This window comes from Hylobates moloch, unplaced genomic scaffold (genome assembly GCF_009828535.3).
Source record: "Hylobates moloch isolate HMO894 unplaced genomic scaffold, HMol_V3 SCAFFOLD_9, whole genome shotgun sequence".
NCBI classification, from domain to species: domain Eukaryota; kingdom Metazoa; phylum Chordata; class Mammalia; order Primates; family Hylobatidae; genus Hylobates; species Hylobates moloch.
Genome location: NW_026652284.1, coordinates 66,376,699 through 66,395,166, shown reverse-complemented (window position 1 = coordinate 66,395,166; position 18,468 = coordinate 66,376,699). Strand labels below are relative to the sequence as shown.

Sequence of the window (18,468 nt, the reverse complement as noted above, 5' to 3'; positions counted from 1 at the left end):
CTATTCTTCTTCTTTTTCTTATTTTATTTATCTTTTTCCCTTAATACACCCATTGATTTTTATCACTGAGATGGAATATTCTATGCTTCTGCTTTTATCTTGCCTTCAACACTTTGAAGGAGAGGTAAGATAATTAGTTGAATAAACAAACAGTACATGGCAGAGTAAATCTCCCTTGATAATTCATTCTGATTTTTCCTCCTTTAATGCAGTCCATACTTGAGGAAATTAACCAGTTCTTTATGTATTCTAGGTTTCTGTGAATTTCAAGATAGATATTAAGTATTTGAACAGAAAGGCAAATTGGATTGAGAATCATTGCCCAGGTTTGTGTTAGTGTTTAGGGGACACTATGGAGCAATCTGTGAATTTACCTGTTCCTAAGGTTTGCCCCTCATAGACACCTGTATTTGTAGACTATGGGAAGTAGGCTCTATTTAGTTAAGGGGTATATTTCTGTGAACTGGCTTGCCTGCTGACTGGTGATGCTGTACCCAGTGTTACTGCAGGCAAAGAATGGCGCTCTGGCTGCTCCCACTCTCAGTGGATGCTGTGCTTGGTGCAGATCCTTGTTTGTTGCAGGGATCAGGTGTGGGTGCTGATGCAGTACTTGCCTCAGCTATAGATTTATTCATCCAACAAATATGTTATATGCCTACTATGTCCTGAACATTGCAGTATGCTCCAGCAATTCATCAGTGAAGGGACAGCAGGGGTCCTTTCTAAAGTGTTGCTCTGTGCTTTCTGAGTGAGGCAGTGACACCTTTTCAAATTCAGTATCTTGGCCTTTTCCATTTCTGGACACCAAAATGTCTGCTGTCAGTGAAAATCTATGAATCCATTGGCCTACTTATGTTTTGACATTTCTTTCTGTAATTTGAATCAGAATTTGCAGGTAGAAGAATTTGTTCATTTATTCACTAAATAATTATATATTTAGTACTGCCATATGCAAGACTCTATGCCAAGCATTAAGTAAACAGCAGTGATCAAAAAGATAAGTTCCTTACTTTCACAGAGTGTATTTGGATGGGAAGACCAACATTACAAAACAAAGAAACAAACATTTATGATTAAAAATTGTCATAAGAATTATGAGCTTAAAAAACAGGGTGCTTTGCTGGGAGGGGTGGCTCATGCCTGTAATCCCAACACTTCAAGAGGCTGAGGAAGGAGGATTGCTTGAGCACAGGAGTTTTAGACACCCCAGGCAACATAGTGAGACCCCATCTCCAAAAAGAAAAAAAAAATAGCTAAGTGTGCTACAGGTATGCACCTGTAGTGAGACAGCAAGTGAGACTACAGGTACATACCTGATAGAGAGGCTGAGGCAGGAGAGTCACTTGAGTCCAGGAGTTTGGGGCTGCAGTGAGCTATGGTCATGCTCCTGGACTCCAACCTGGGTGACAGAGTGAGACTCTGCCTCTAAAAACAAGCAATCAAACAGGGTGCTTTGAGAGTGAATAATTCAAGGAATCTCCTTATGATTGGATGATCTCTTTTAGGAGGTGATACGAGATTTTGTCATGTACTGGTGGTTTGCACAATTCCAAAGTTATGGGAGGTGGTCACTGGAGTTGGGTGACCTGGCAATGTGGTGACATTGAAACCTGAAGGGAAGAAAGATCCAGCCACGTGACAATCCAGAGGGAAAAGTCTCTACATAGAGAGAACATGTATGATGGCCCCAAAATGAGTATCAAAACTAGGTGTATTGGCAACCTCAGAAAAGGCCAGTGAGAATAAGGTAGCAGACAGCAAGAAGCCAATAAGAGAAGGGAATGGAAAGGTAGGCAAAGACCTGACCATTATGGGCCCTGTAAGTCATGGTAAACTTTTTGAGTTTGCTTCAAATCTAATGAGACACAACGGAAAGTCTTAAATAAGAGAATGACATGGTCTTGGATTTTCAAAAGCTCTCTCAGTTGTAGAGGGAGTGATAGGTTGAAAGAGAGAGAATTGAGACAAGTTAGAGGTTTATAGCCGTAATCTTGACAAAAGATGATAAGGATTGGATTTCGGAGATGGGTTAAAGGAATATAATTGGGAGAATTTACTGATGGGTTGCCTATAATAGGTGAAAAAGATTAAGATCTCATAATATGACTTCATTATTGAAATTTTAAATTTAAAATCTTAATAAACCAAAGCTTTGATAACTAGCATTTTAAATAATTTTAAAGTTGAACAATGACAAAATTACTTCCAAATACAAGTCTCAAATTACACTGAGCATGACATACTCTGGTACTCGGTAAATGAGCAAATATATATTTAACAAATAACTTGGTGAAGTAGGTAGCATTTTGCCTATTCTAACAACTTATGAAAGCAAATTAACAATATATTATTTTTATCATTTTTCCTGATTTCTCAAATATTAGTGAAATAATAAATATTATGACTGAAAAGGTTTACCTGAAGTGCCTTGGCAGACCAGTCACTGGCAAACCCAGAACATTTTTGTTGCTATTGGACAAGAGGGACTCTTTCTGCTGGACTGGGTAGTTGGTGAGATGGGAGCCTGAGCTGCCGCTTCTCCCTTTGTCACTTCATGGGGAAAGACAGGTAGACAGTTGTGCATGACATTTTTGAAGCCCTGGGTACAGTTCTGTGAGCTCTTCAACTTTCCAATGATGTGATGTGATAAATTTACTTTTTGTATTTTAAGCTAGTGTGATAGGATTTCTGTCATTTTTTTACAGAATGTATTCTGAGTAAGCAAGGATCTTAGTCTTAAACTAGAGGCTATAACTTAAGGAGAAGGGAAAAAATGAAGCCAACAATCGGAAGGATAGATGTGTATGTGGAAGAATCAGGACACTTGACATCTAATTTTGACTCGTCTACTCTTAGGTTTTCTGACTTCAGTTTTCTTATTTGGAAAACTAGTATTCATTCTAGCCCTGAAATTCTATATTTCTAAGGACCTATTTTATGTCTATATTTTAGTATCTTACTTAAATCATACATCTTTTTTTTTTTGTCTCTTTAGGAAAGATAGAGCTGTAAGGAAATAAAGACGTGATTCTTAAAAGGCTAAATTGAATAAGAAAATGAAAGAGTATTCAGCTTAATGTACTAAAGTTGTCAGATCAAGATATGACCATAAAAGTAGATTGATTTACTGTAGAAAAATTAATGGGTCATACATGCATGTAAATTTATTTATGGAGATATTATGTTAACATTTAGCTTGAATTTTTTTTGTAAGATAAAGACCTAGCTATAGATAATGTAGAGAATGCTAATCTCTTAGCAACATACAAAACAAATTGTGCTGACCAGGTGTTTTGAGGTCCATAAAAGGTATCATAAAAATATAAAAATGGGCTCTCCTAGTGTTGGCTTGTATCTCTTTAGAGAAACCATGCGTTGTTCATCTGTTCTCTGGCTTGGTTAAAACTGTTTCCTTTATTTTTCACATCATTGAGTGCATACAAAATGATAACAGAGACTTGGTACAGTGGCTCAAACCTGTAATCCCAGCACTTTGGGAGGCCAAGGCAGGAGGATTGTTTGAGGCCAGGATCTCAAGACAAACAAAGCAAGACCCTCTCTCTACCAGAAAACTAGCCAGGCATGGTGCACCTGTAGTCCTAGCTACTGAGGAGGCTGAGGTGGCAGGATTATTTGATCGCAGGAATTCAAGACTGCAAGTGAGCTATGAATAGATAGATAGATAGATAGATAGATATTAAATAAAAATTAAAAAAATAAATGAAAGGCCAGGCGCAGTGGCTCACCCTGTAATCCCAGCACTTTGGGAGGCTGGGGTGGGTGGATCATGAGGTCAGGAGATCGAGACCATCCTGGCTAACACGGAGAAACCCCGTCTCTACTAAAAATACAAAAATTAGCCGGGCGTGGTGGCGGGCACCTGTAGTCCCAGCTACTTGGGGGGCTGAGGCAGGAGAATGGTGTGAACCCAGGAGGCGGAGCTTGCAGTGAGCCAAGATAGATCCTGCCACTGCATTCCAGCCTGGGCGACAGAGTGAGACTCCATCTCAAAAAAAAAAAAAAAAAAAAGAAAACAGTTGTATGCTTCCCTTTGGAAGAGAAAACTGATGCTGGTCCAAGAATACTGGAAGCCAAAGACATTCTGAGACTGTGGGAATGAACGTTTGTACAGCCTTGTAATTCACACGAAGTGCATGTGTGCTTTGACATACTGGCTGAGACACTGGCTTAAAAAAGTAAAGGTGACATAGATGTTCCCATTAATTTTTTTTTCTCTAAATGAATGCTCAAAAACTTCCTTCCCGGCCAGGTGCAGTAGCTCACGTTTGTAATCCCAACACTTTGGAAGGTCGAGGCGGGTGGATCACGAGGTCAGGAGTTTGAGACCAGCCGGGCCAACATGGTGAAACCCCGTCGCTACTAAAAATACAAAAACTACCTGGGTGTGGTGGTGGACGCCTATAATCCTGGCTACTCGGAAGGCTGAGGCAGGAGAATCGTTTGAACCTGGGAGGTGGAGGTTGCAATGAGCCGAGATTGTGCCACTGCACTCCAGCCTAGGCAACAGAGTGAGACTCTATCTCAAAAAACAAACAAACAAACAAACAAACAAACAAAACCTCCCTTCCTTAAATTCTGGCCTTGGATTTACGTCAGTTGGCAGTGTCATTTAGTCCCTAAAACTTACTACAACAGGGGTGCTAGCCCTTTTATAAGCTTGAAAAGAAAGACTCTCGATCTACATAAACTTTATACAATAAGCAGACTACTTTATAATTCCTGTTTAATAAAAAGGGAGCTTTTCCTTTGCATCTGCAACAATCACATTTACAGAATGCCTGAGATGAGGGATCACTCTCTGTTAAGCATTTGTTGAATTTGAGATGAGCCTTCTCAAAATATACATAGGGCACTTTGGTAGCTGTGCAGGTGGGTCCTTTTACTGTCCAGCAAAAGCTGCCCTACTGCCTTCTCTTGGTCTGTGAGAAGTTAAACACTTTGCTTCCATGGTGTCTATGAGTTTAAAGCCAGCATTTGTTTTCTTGCTCTGAGTCTATTCTTTATAAAGTTAGTGTTTACAATAGTTAAAATTGGTCAAATACATAGGGAAAACCTAAAGAACTTAGGTGGAAAAATGTTAAAGCATTAGCTTGACCTAAAAAGAATATGCTTCTCATTCATATGCTTTTACTTTGTTTTCCTCGGGTAAGTTATCTCTCAAAGCAGGCTACTCTCACGGCTCCAACCCAGAGTGAATTTTGAAAAAAGTCCTACTGCCTGTTGAGATTTCTTCTGCATTGACTGCTGATTTCAGCTTTATTATTATTATTATTTTTACAGAGGCATTTTATTTCTCCTTGCTACTGCCTTCCCATGTTTTAAAATTACTCCTGTCTTAAGTCAATTTATGTTTTCCATGTGCTTTTGGAGGGGTGAGCAGTGTGCCCAGCTGTTTTTGATTTGTACACACTCATTCTCTCCATAGTCTTGCCTGAAAGTGGCCTCATGAATGCAGGATAGCAGAGGCTACTTCCTGAACATAAAGATATATGCTTCCCTCTGGGAAATATACTGATTTAAATTTCCACCTGCTCTTCCGGGATTTATAGTATTTACTGAGGAAGTTATGCGTCTGTCCTGCTCACTCTTTACTCTTCCACTTGGCTTACTTTTATTTGACTTTAAGCAATAAAAGTTGACTAAAAAGATAGAAATGATTCATTTCTAGGTGACACGAGGAAATGTGAGAGTGCAATTTCCTTCTATTTCACCAAAGGTAAAGGCTTAAAAGTAATTTTTTTCCATTTGATCATTCAATGCTGGAGTGTGCTTCAAGAAACATCAGCTGGTCAGCATTTGCTTTTATTTTATTTTATTTTTTATTTTCCTACAACATGATCTCTGCACAATTAATTTTTTTTAAAAAACAAGTCACAAATTTTCACCTACTGTTCTTGCAAAAACCAGTAGCATTGGGTAATGCATTTAATGGATAGGAACATTAATATTTTTAAGAAGTAGAATATGGATGCTTTGGATTATAATTTCAATTTGTTACGTAAGGAAACTACTTGTGACCTTGGTCTCTTCACCATCTCCATGATTGACATGATTGCCTTGGTTGGGCAGGTAGGGAGCCCTTATCCACCTAAAAGGTTGCCTCTATCCTGAAGCTACTTGCTCAGCACAACAGGGTGTCCTTTTAAGATATGGGAAAGCTATGTGTATACATATATTTCATTTTTCAAATTAAAATTCTTTTCCATTTATTGCTGTCTAACCTGTCACTTCTTCCTCAGCTTATGCAATGGAGGTGTCTAACCTGGAGTCTATAGACCTCTAGGTTGCTCAATGGATTTTAGAGCATCCATAGTCCTTTCATGCATTATGCAAAATTTTGGGAGGATGTGCAAATGTCTATTATTCTGAAGAAAGATATCCATGGATTAAAGTCACTGTTAAGGACTCATATTAAATTCTATAGCTAAAATAATCCTCATGTTTCATGGAGTTACACCCAGTATAAGACACAGTTAAACTGTGAAGTGTTAATTCCCTATGACATAATTTATGTTTGCTTATTTATTTGCATAGCTGGATCCTGCAGAACTTTCTTATGATCCACCTTCCGAAAAGCATTTGAGGCTCTGAAGGATTTAATCAGCATATACAACTGTCATTGTACAATCATGGTGAATCCTTGTATACAAATAAATGATCTGGACACTGGGAGCTGGGATTCCTGGTCACCCACCCATCCAAGCTGATCTTAATAAATATATTACTGAATTTTTAAAAATCGAATCATGAAGATATTAAATCTGAGTTCTAAGTTTCTTTTTTATTTTCAAAATAATCTTTTAATTTTTAAAAATTCCTGATGTTGTAGAAATAACCTGAAGTATATTGGTATCCACTCTTACATCTATATGAAAAACAAAATTGTTTAAAACCCAAGTTGAAATAAATCCAAAATGTGAAACAGTGAGCATCTTACACAATGAAATGTACATCTCAGCATTAACAACTGAGTAGCTAAATAGATGCTTTAATTTTTTAAAACCTACAAAAGCAGAATCAGAAAATGTATAAATTATTTAAAATCTAGAATTTCTATTTGTTTAAAAGATAAAGGTAATAATGACATTCACTACTGAAGAGCTTGACTCAGTGTCAGCGAATCTGGTGCTGCTATCTGACCACCAATAAGAAATCTGTCCCACTAGCAAGTACCGCCAGTCTCAGGGATTACAGGCGGGTGCCACCATGCCTGGCTAATTTTTGTATTTTTAGTAGAAACGGGGTTTCGTCATGTTGGCCAGGCTGGTCTCAAATTCCTGGCCTCAAGTGATCTGCCCGCCTCAGCCTCCCAAAGTGCTGGGAGTACAGGAGTCTGCTATTGCAATAGAGCTACTGATGTACGTTTATATTTTGTCAGTAAGCCTAGCTTTGGAATGGCATTTGTAGATCTAGTTAGAATGGTAATTCTCTGGGGACAATTCCTTTCTAATATATTGATATTCACAGTGGTCTCTATGTGCATCTTCTTTCCTTATTCTGCGTTCATTCCAAAGATAACTCTAACCTGGCCTCCCTTACATAAGGAGCCAGATGTCATCGATGTTGAACAGGGCTGTGATGAGTTGGATTTCAATTACTGACCAAATGTTCAGCAAGTGGTGGAAGCTGAAAACTGCAGGACAAGTGACTGAGGAGAAAGGGGGAGTCAGTGGAAAAACCACTAATGGAAGGCCAGATGGAATAATGAAGATGTCGGAGAGAGGGATTACTTAGGGAAAGTAGTTTGGGCATTATTATAGTTTCCATATCCTATGTTTGTGTATGTATAAAACTTATACATCTTATGACTATGCAGTCATCCAAGATAACATCAAAACCCTTGGGCTCAGCTATTGTGAGACATAAGGGATGACCTCGCTGAAAATGATGCCCTCTGATAATGCCACATATATTCTCCAGCAATTCTTATTCAGTATATATAAGTACTAGTGCTTCCATTGGCTGAAGTGAAGACAAAATGACTCAAAATGAATAAAATGAATCATACAACAGGGAGAATTTTGTGGGCTCCTGAGAGTAACTAAGACAAAACAGAGTGAAACTGTAATTGCATCTTTCCTGTATCTTGTCTGTGAGATCTAAGACATTATTAACAGCATTTTTAAGTGGTAGACTTAAAAATTACTATTAAAGAAGCCCCTCAGAGCTGATTTTCAGCAAGACTTTCTTCACTCTACAATTTTGTTGTTGTTGTTGTTTCTGAGTTGGAGTCTTGCTCTGTCACCCAGGCTGGAGTGCAATGCCGTGATCTCGGCTCACTGCAACCTCCACCCCCTGGGTTCAAGCGGTTCTCCTCCCTCCACCTCCTGAGTAGCTGGGACTACAGGCATGTGCCACCAGGCCTGGCTAATTTTTGTATTTTTGGTAGAAATGGGGTTTTGCCATGTTGGCCAGGCTGGTCTCAAATTTCTGACCTCAAGTGATCTTCCCGCCTCAGCCTCCCAAAGTGCTGGGAGTACAGGCGTGAGCCAGGCCTACAAATATTTCTTTTAGCCTCCCAATGCCCTATTACACTGTTACCATGCTGTGGAGGGGGTGGGGGGCTCTCCAGCATACTTAACGGAATTCTGTCAATGTTCAATAAAACTTAGCTTTTGGGCCAAACTCAAATTCAGTATCTCCACCAGCCCTCAGTCAATGTTCCTCTTTCCTAAAGCATCTGAACAACCGAAATGACTGCATTTCTTCTGAAATGTTCTCCAAATGTCCTGAGAATTGCAGCTGCTGCATTTGTATCCCATAGAGCAACACAATTCTGCAACTGCAAAATCTCATTAGGGGACTAACAAATTCTGCCCACAGATAGGCTGATAGAGGACCTGTGAACCCTTGAGAGCAATGGATGGAAGCAGAAGGCTGGAGACCCTCAGAGTACAGGCAGGACTGGCTACAGGCCACCTAGAATTCTGTCTAGAGTTTAATTGGAATACAATGTTCTGACACTAACTGCAGCAGATAGAGGGGGGAATCTGAGGGACTGAGGAAACGTTCAGGAGGAGGGTGGAGAAGGGATGGCGAGGAGCCTCAGCTTCAGTTACTTAGAACAAGAAATTAATTTTTTGTTTTTTGAGACGGAGTCTTGCTGTGTGGCCCGGGCTGGACTGTAGTGGTCCAATCTTGACTTACTGAAACCTCCACCTCGCAGGTTCAAGCAATCCTCCCACCTCAGCCTCCCGAGTAGGTGGAACTACAGGCCTGTGTCACCACACCGGGCTAATTTTTGTGTTTTTAGCGGAGATGGGGTTTTACCATGTTGGCCAGGCTGGTCTCAAATGCCTTACCTCAAGTGATTCATTTGCTTTGGACTCCCAAAATGCTGGGATTACAGGTGTGAGCCACTGCACCCTGCCCAAGAAATTCGTTTTTGCCTCACTGTTTCTTGTGTTCCATATATAGTACCTGAACTTTTGGGCCTCATTTTGTAAGATGTTTTTCAAAGGTTCATGTTTTCCATTGCAGCCCAGTTCCCTGAGGCATTATGAAGCAGTCAGATCCCAGCTCAGCCACTGAAAAGCTATGAAACTTCAAGGCAAATTCTTCAAATCGCAATGTATATATCCTTATCCATGCTAGGTGCACTTTCTACTTGCCTCAAGGGATTAGGGAAGTTCCTCTCTTCTATATTCACATAATGGTTGGACTCTTGGGTGGCTGAGGAAGGGGTTGGAAGGATTGGAATCTTCTGTTTATATCCAGGGAAAGGGAATTTAACTTCAGCCTGCAGCCCTGTGGCACATTAAGGGCCCTACCCATATCATGTAGAGGTGGGGTGGGAAAGGGATAGTCTGAGAATCACCTTGGTACCTTTCTTTAAGCTATCCCTTTCCCATCAGTGTCTTTTCCTCCCAACCTTTAAGGGAGCCCTAAGCCTTAAACCCATCACCAGAAACCACAAATTAAAATGTGCAATAGAGGCATCTCTGGGTCCACCCCCTACCTCCCTGTGAAGGACAGCATCCTGAGCAAGTCAGGGAAGATGCTTTCCAGACCAGGGGCCACACTTGGTCAGTGGCTGCTTTGGTTCCAGCTGATGGATCTGCACTGGAGCCCTCCAGGGGGCACCTCAGATACTATCAGGACCCCAGTGTGGGTGGGGCATCCTGCATAGATGTGAGGTTAGGCACTTGGCTTTCTTCCTGGTTCTATGAGCCACTATTTTACTGTATGCTTAAAAGTTCCTCTCGGCCGGGTATTGTGGCTGTAATCCTAGCACTCTGGGAAGTCGAGGTGGTAGGATTGCCCGAGTTTGAGATCAGCCTGGGCAACATGTAGAGACACAGTCTCTACCTTAAAAAAGAAAAAAAAATTAGCCAGTTGTGGTGGCACACACCTCTAGTTCCAGCTACTTGGGAGGCTGAGAGGCAGGAGGATCACTTGAGCCTGGGAGGTGGAGGCTCCAGTGAGCTGTGATCCCACCACTGCATTCCAGCCTGGGTGACGGAGCAAGACCTTGTTTCAACAACAACAAAAAAGTTCCTATCACTAAAATTACTAAAATATTTAACTAAAAAAGCTGGATTTTTGCAGAAAATTTGATTTACTCCTTGGTCTATGCATCTAATTCTAGATATCAGTATTTGTATACTCTGTAAATATTCTGATTTGAAGAATTTTCAAATATATATGGGTTTATTTTTTAAAACATGGCAAATATAGATTTTACATTTAGGAGTATCTTTTATATTTAAAGGAAGGACTTGAGCAGTGCTTTGTTGCCTTTTTTTTCCTGGTAGCTCTATGCACCATTTCTACTGAGATTTTAATAGAGAATCCACACCCTGTAAATTGAACCTGCGATTTTTGAATGAGTAAACTACAGTTAAGGAGGTCATTTTCTTCTCATGTAAAGAAGGAAGAAACCACAAGAAAGACAGATATACCTTTTATTTAAAGAAAGGTGTGAAAAGCAAATTTATTAATAAATTTAACACTGCTTGCATCTAGAAGATAGGATTTGGAATTGTGTTGCTTTCTCAAGCTGATTAGATCAAAGTATATTGAAAACAAAAACAAAATAAGGGGCCAGGTGCAGTGGCTGAATAAGGGGCCTGTAATCCCAGCACTTTGGGAGGCCGAGGCGGGTGGATCATGAGGTCAGGAGTTCAAGATCAGCCTGGCCAAGATGGTGAAACCCCGGCTCTACTAAAAATACAAAAATTAGCTGGGTGTGGTGGTGGGTGCTTGTAATCCCCGCTACTCGGGAGGCTGAGGCAGAGAATTGCTTGAATCTGAGAGGCGGAGGTTGCAGTGAGCCGAGATCGCGCCACTGCACTCCAGCCTGGGCGACAGAGAGAAACTCTGTCTCAAAAAAAAAAAAAAGCAAAACAAAACCAAAAACACATTTTCCAATTGTGAACCATGTTGACTACATACAGCTTTGGATTTCTGTGAATCTAGGCAGGAACAGACAGTTAAAATGTAAATGAAGCCCAGCACAGTGGCTCATGCATGTAATCCCAACACTTTGGGAGGCCAAGGGGGATCGTGGATCCCTTGAGCCGAGGAATTCGACACCAGCCTGGATAATATGTTCAAACCCTGTCTCTACAAAAAATACAAAACTTAGCCTTGTGTGGGGGTGTGCACTTGTAGTCCCAGCTACTTTGGAGGCTGAGAGCTGGGAGGATCACTTGAGCCTGGGAAGTCGAGGCTGCAGTGAGCTGTGATCACAGCACTGCACTGTAGCCTAGGTGACAGAGTGAGACCCTGTCCAGAAAAAAATTTAAAAGAGAAAAAGTAAAGGAAACATTCAGTATTTGGACCTGTAGAGAAGCATGGAAAAGCAAGAATAAAATACTTTTATTAGGTCCTACTTTTAACGTGATCAAACAAGAATAAGAAAAATACCATAGAGTTAATTAAAAGTAACCTGTAAGGCCCAGTGAAGCATGAGACAGACATGTGGAAACAAGATCTAATACCACTGAAAACAAGGAAATGCTTTGTTTCAGGGCTGGTTTACTGTGTTTCCATGGATTTGCAACTCATGAAGATATAGTGTGGCATACTTTTGTGTAGTCTAGATAATATAACACAATTTCTTCTATTTTCTTCAGTAACTTCCTTTTAACATTTATAATTTTCTGCATTTGAGAACCTCACTTGGGTTATAAAATTGGAATGTAACTGTTGATTTTAGTTCGATGCCTCTGTGAAATACATTCTGCTATCCATACAATATTTCTAATTTCCTGTTCCTTCAGCTTTACATATGCATAAAACACACCGCAGTGGAACTGTCTGTTGAATGCCAGCACATTCATTTGTACCTGAGGAAAGAAAAAAAGTAACACAGATCATCAACTTATTTGGAACATTATGGAATAATATTAAGCTACTGACTGGCTTGTACTTGTGCATTGCTTATTTGTGTTTCAACAGGCAATCTCTAAATTGGGCCAAATAGAGGAGTATGGTGACAACTCAGAAAGTTCTAAAGGGAGAGTGTCACTCTGCAGATAAATGTAGACACGGAAGTTATTAAAGTAAGTTTGTAAAATCACAAGAAAACCTCCAAATTGAAATAGGAATGCTTTCACACTGTTAGTGGGAGTGTAAATTAGTTCAACCATTGTGGAAGATAGTGTGGCAATTCTTCAAGGATCTAGAACCAGAAATAACATTTGACCCAGCGATCCCATTACTGGGTATATACCCAAAGGATTATAAATCATTCTACTATAAAGACACCTGCACACATATGTTTATTGCAGCACTGTTCCCAATAGCAAAGACTTGGAACCAACCCAAATGCCCATCAGTGATAGACTGGATAAAGAAAATGTGGCACGTATATACCACGGAATACTATGCAGCCATAAAAAAGGATGAGTTCATGTCCTTTGCAGGGACATGGATAAAGCTGGAGACCATCATTCTCAGCAAACTAACACAGGAACAGAAAAACCAAACACCACATGTTCTCACTCATAAGGGGGAGTTGAACAATGAGAACATATGAGCGCAGGAGGGGAACATCACACACTGGGGCCTGTCAGTGGGGGGCATAGGGGAGGGAGAGCATTAGGAGAAATACCTAATGTAGATGATGGGTCGAGGGGTGCAGCAAACCACCATGGCACATGTACACCTACATAACAAAACCTGCACATTCTGCACATGTATCTCAGAACTTAAAGTATAATACAATTTTTTTAAAAAAGAAACATTATCTCATATGATTAACCAAAATTTTACACTAGAATTTGTAGCATTTGTAATAATGTTCTTCAGCAAATTCCATGAGGAATGGAATGTACTTCCATTGCTTCTCACAGTTTTTAAGTAAACTCTTTCAGAAGGGTAAAAAAAAAAAGAAAAGAAAAGCTCCAAACTTTAGCAGCACTGTTAGCACAAACATTCCTAGGTCTGTGTGTAACTTTGTAGTAATAATACACCACTGACTATCAAGCTATGAATGTGCCTAATCAATTGGCATGATCAGCTGTAAAAAGAAAACCCAAGTAAGAAAATATATAAAATCCACAGTAAGAGAAAAATAAGCTAATAGTATTTCCACTTATATCATACCTCACGCTCATAAAACACGTCCTCCAATGTCTTTCCCCCACTGCCACCTACAGCTTCAAATAAAGGTTTGTATACCTTAAAAACAAAGACATTAATTTTAAAGACATTTTCATTTCTTATAAATGTATATAAATATATTTTTCTAGCATTATAGAAATTGTGTACCTATTTAAAAAAAAAATACCAGGAGGACTAAATGTTTTTTATAGGATTTTGGCCTCCCAAAGAAACAATAAAAAAATCCAAATAACAAGAGTGTGGATGAAATTCTAGCCTACTGGCTTGTTCAGGGCTACAAGGCAATTCAACTCTCAGTATACAATGTTTGAGCTCATTTTCTCACTCGGGGTCTTAGGGCTAGCTAGGTACATTATAGAAGCTCAGTGAATGTTCATGATTTGATCAGTATGGGTTCATAGGTTCTTTGAGATAAAAATTGATAAAATTCACATGTAATTTCCAGTGTGGAAGGGGTGGAATTTGGGAGAAATTCAAATTTTAATATTGTGTTAAAGAGTCTCACGCAATTACATATGAGATGTCACAAGGTTTACGCATTTGCTGACTTTCATCTTTCCTGGAGTGCTTCAGAAATCCGCAGGAAAAGATGAGTGTCATTCTAGCCCTGGAAAAATTACCTGGAGGTTACGTAACTGTGTGCAAGTCAGAGGGAATGGAAGCTGAGCCGAGGTGTACAACCTCAAGCTGAGGAGCTTCAGGCGCTCCAAGAGCAACAGGATGCTGGAGTGGAGGAAGGACACAAGCAGCTATGTTTCCTCTCCTGATTTCTGGTCACTCAGCAAGGTGAGTGGAAAAACTAATACATCCATATTCTTCCTTGCAGTCCACCTAGACTTTCTGTGCCTAACCTTGTTTCCCTAGTGGGTACCTGAAAGGGCTGCTGGGTTAGACTATTTTGCATAACGTTGATATGAGCTCACATTTCCAGAACACTGAACCAGTCTCCTGGGGGAACTTGCTTTATCAAACACTTCAAAAAGAGTGCTCAGATGACCATTCCTTGGAGATTTAAACAAGTACTTGCTTGGCAGGAACTTTAAAAATTAGCAGCTTGGGCTAGACACAACGTGTTTCTTAGGGAGAGATTGCTTCAGCAAGAAACACTGCTTGCTACCTTACAAATATTATTACTTCTTTTGAGTATAAGCGGAAATTTGATGTGTGAGCTTCTAAAGCACGTGGAAATGAAGGAACACAAGGGACTTAGGGAAGCCAGTGTCATCACATACTCCGTAATGATCCGCTACGTTCTTCATCTGGTCAAAGTCTTCTGCTTGAGCCAGCAGCCGCAACCCCTCAGGATAGAGTTTGCCGAAGGTTGGATAGAGGGTCTCTCGGTCTTCTTTGCTCAATTCAGTGCCAAAGGAGTTAAGAGTAATGATAAATGCACGTCTGTCGGCCTCAAACTGAATTTGTAAGACAAAACCAGTAAAATCTAATAAACTGCTAAATGCTATAAACAGACTCTTAAGTACACACATTCATTTCTGAAATGATTTGCTTTCCTTTCTGGATCTATATCTAATTATACTCCAGACATATGTTATTAGTGTTCCCTTAGTCTTTTCTTGTAATGGAGAAACTCTGCTTGCCAGAGAAGGATCACACAGCACCAATGATGACCTATGACTCCTGAAACCCTAGTGAGCTTTATTTCCCGGGCACCCTAGGATGAATTCCTCATGTGTCTCTGTCACATTAGGCCACTAGCGTCACAACTGTCTCTTCTATAAAAAGGAGAATAATACCTATTTCTTAGGGTCCATTCAGGGACAGAACCAGGTAACATAAGTGGAAGTCTTAGCTGATGTTTGGAACAAAAAATGCATGCCATACATGTTAATATCCCTTCCTAGTTGTCAATGTCAGCATAACTTTTTACATAACGAAATGTTGTGCTACCTAACATTTGTTTACACTTTCATGGCTTCGGTTTTCTTTGTTAGTGTCCTAGGTGAGGTATCAGTAAATCTAAGACTGTAGCTAACAACTATGTGGATTGGGGCAAGTCATCTTTCTCGCAAGAAGTTTTCTTCTTTGTAAGGTGCTGGAGTGTGGCTACATGATCTTCAAGGTAGGTCAACACATACTCACAGCCTGTCTTCTCTGTGCTGAACACCACTAGGCACCTGGGCTCGCATCCCTTCATCATTCCTGTTTCATCTGACCACTGAAGTCTTTCTTGAAATTTTGTTTCTATTCCTTTGAGCTCCATGTTTCTACTGTCTCTTGGTTCTCCTCCTACCGACTCTGGCCATTCCATCTCAGTCTCTCCTTTAGGGGCTGCTCTGCCTATTGTGGGGGCTTGCCATGGTTTTCTTGGGCTACGCAGCTCTTCTCTAGGTACTCCAAATGCCCAGTACTTACCACTTCATTTTGAAATCTGTGCCTGCATTTCTCCCCACTACACTCTAAAATCTTTGAAGAACCATGTCTTTCTTGTTCATTGTTCTTTTTTTTTTTTCCCTCTGGAGATTGGGTCTCACTCTGTCATCCAGGCTGGAGTGCAGTGGTGGGGTCAGGACTCACTGCAGCCTCAACCTCCCACCTCAGCCTCCCAAGTGGCAGGGACTACAGGCACGTGACACCATGCCCAGGTAATTTTTCTTGTAGAGATGGGATTTCGCCATAATGCCCAGGCTGGTCTTGAACTTCTAGGCTCAAGAAACCCTCTGTCCTGGGCCTTCTAAGGGTTAGGATTACAGGCATGAGCCACCATGCCCAGCCTTTAGTTCATTTTTGAATAGCCAGTGCCTGACACATAAGAAAGTCTTAAGTACTTACTGAATCCAACAGAGTGATGTGTGATCCTACTACTTTGAAATTCTCCAACATTCTCTATAACGTTGCTATTCAAAGCAATATTTTATGGCTCAGTAGCTTTGACGTCACCTGGAAACTCATTAGAAGTGCAGAGTCTCAGGCCATCGTCCAGCCCTACTCAACCAGAATCTGCATTTTCATAGGATTCCCGGGCTATCTGTATGCACGTGAAAGCTGAAAAGAATTGCTGTATGCTATCCTCTAATCAGCTTTTGACTGGTTAACCGATAACAAAACCCAACTTGCAACAGATTTCACTGGAAATCTTATGTAAGAACAGGTGTTTTCTATCAGGAGAGTGAGCGTTAGTTCCATCTGATCCTTTTGATTGCTCTCATGGAGATTATGGGTGAGCTGAAAAGTAGGGAGTGGCTTTATTTGGAAGGAAGGGCAGCTATCTCTGGCTACTGAATATAACCAGTTCTGTCAGTAATTTTAGACCCTCTAGGGATAAGAGAAGAAATGCAAGAAGAAGATTTCATGGCAATAAGAAAACTTAAAACAAAAATTAGGGCAGCTAGAGCAACAATGGAGGTAATTGTCACAGATGTTCTTTAATGTGCTCTCTGATTCTAAAATGTTATGATCTTACGAAGAGAATTAGGGCAACCTAGGCAGCATTTCAGACATGCAAACAGCAGAGTCAGGCCAGAAGAGGGAGCTGCAGGAGATAAAGCAGGATGATTTGGAGGAATTGTCATGGCTCAATCATTGGGAAAGCAGTTGGAGAAGGATAGCTGGCTGGGGAGAGAATATGAATATAAGAAGAAAGGGCTTTGACTGATACAGTAGGTTATGTGAGCCCTCCATCTTCTCGCTACCTCCTTGTCCTTGTTACCACTTCTTCCCTTAGCCTACCATGCCTGTGCTCTGTTCCATAACTCTGCATGCTGAAATCCTCCCTGCGTTCGCGTCCCATCAAATGTCATCTTTTTCATAACAAGCCCTTCCATTTCTTCTCTAATTGGATATGATTCCCTTTGAACCCTGATTACATTCCATTTTCCTTTTATCATAACTGACTACATATCTACCTTACTCTTCTAGTCTAGAGGCTCTTTTGGGTAAGTGTGTGTATTATCCTATGAGTGAAAACACCCAACGTTTTAGAATTGGAAAAGGACTGTTCTTTGACCATCCCTAAGCAGAGTTTGACACGCATTTGATTAGAGGAGACTGAATGGGCTGGTGTTAGTGTGACTTAGCTCCTGTTTCTTGCAGAGAGTTGGCACGCTGTGTGGTATGGTGTATGTTGGCAGTCCTGTGCCTTTCCTTTTACTCTTCCCTATAAAAACTTACTCATGTTAAAACTAGACCCTATTTTTTTTGTTATTTCAAGAGATAGTAATGAACTGTTTACTTGCTCAAAATCACTATCAGTTGCACATCATAAACTCAGACTGATGGGGTCACACATTCTCTCCAGTTCCTCATGGGAAGAAGGGCACACCTGGCGGGAGGCAGTGGGCGGAGATGTCAGTGGCAATGGAAAAGAATGAAGTGAACTGGAATGGAGCCCAGCCTTATCGGCACATGCACTGACCAGTAGAGATCAAACAAACATATTTTATGCTTGTTTTTCACTGCCCTATTAACCATAAGATTGAAGAGTAGGAGTAAAAGGCAAATATTATACTACAGTGCATTTGCCTTGAACATAAGTCAATTTCTTTTTTTTCATATAAAGTTATAATCTTGTAATTAGGTCAAATTTTCACATGTAAGCTGATGTTAATGGTCTCTTCTACCATATTAAGTCTCTTGAAGTCTCCGGCCAAATGAGAGTATTTGAGAATATACATGGAACTTATAAACAGTAAGTGCTTTATAGTTACAAAAATAAAAGGGAGGTAATTACATGATCGAAAGTATTCACGTAAAGCTGACAAACACCCTTTGATCATATAATTATAAATGTTGTAACTTCATGCCCTGTGTAGCTGATATTTCTATATAAATAAAAATTGTTCAATGGATTTTTATTTTTATTTTTTAGAGACAGAATCTCACTCTGTCACCCAGACTGGAGTGAGGTGGCTTATGGCTCACTGT

The 18,468-nt window shown here is 40.3% G+C and overlaps 1 protein-coding gene across 1 annotated transcript in view; it reads right to left on the bottom strand.

Moving 5' to 3' along the window:
- Positions 1 to 10,911: 10,911 nt before the first annotated feature.
- ATP6V0D2 (ATPase H+ transporting V0 subunit d2) overlaps positions 10,912 to 18,468 on the bottom strand; it is a 53,344-nt gene continuing 45,787 nt past the window's right edge. The window contains exons 6-8 of the mRNA XM_032758465.2: positions 14,823 to 14,999; positions 13,573 to 13,647; positions 10,912 to 12,311 (exon numbers count right to left, since the gene is read on the bottom strand). Coding sequence (XP_032614356.1) covers positions 12,150 to 12,311; positions 13,573 to 13,647; positions 14,823 to 14,999 — 414 coding nt within the window. The 3' untranslated portion in view covers positions 10,912 to 12,149. The remainder of the gene's footprint in view (positions 12,312 to 13,572; positions 13,648 to 14,822; positions 15,000 to 18,468) is intronic.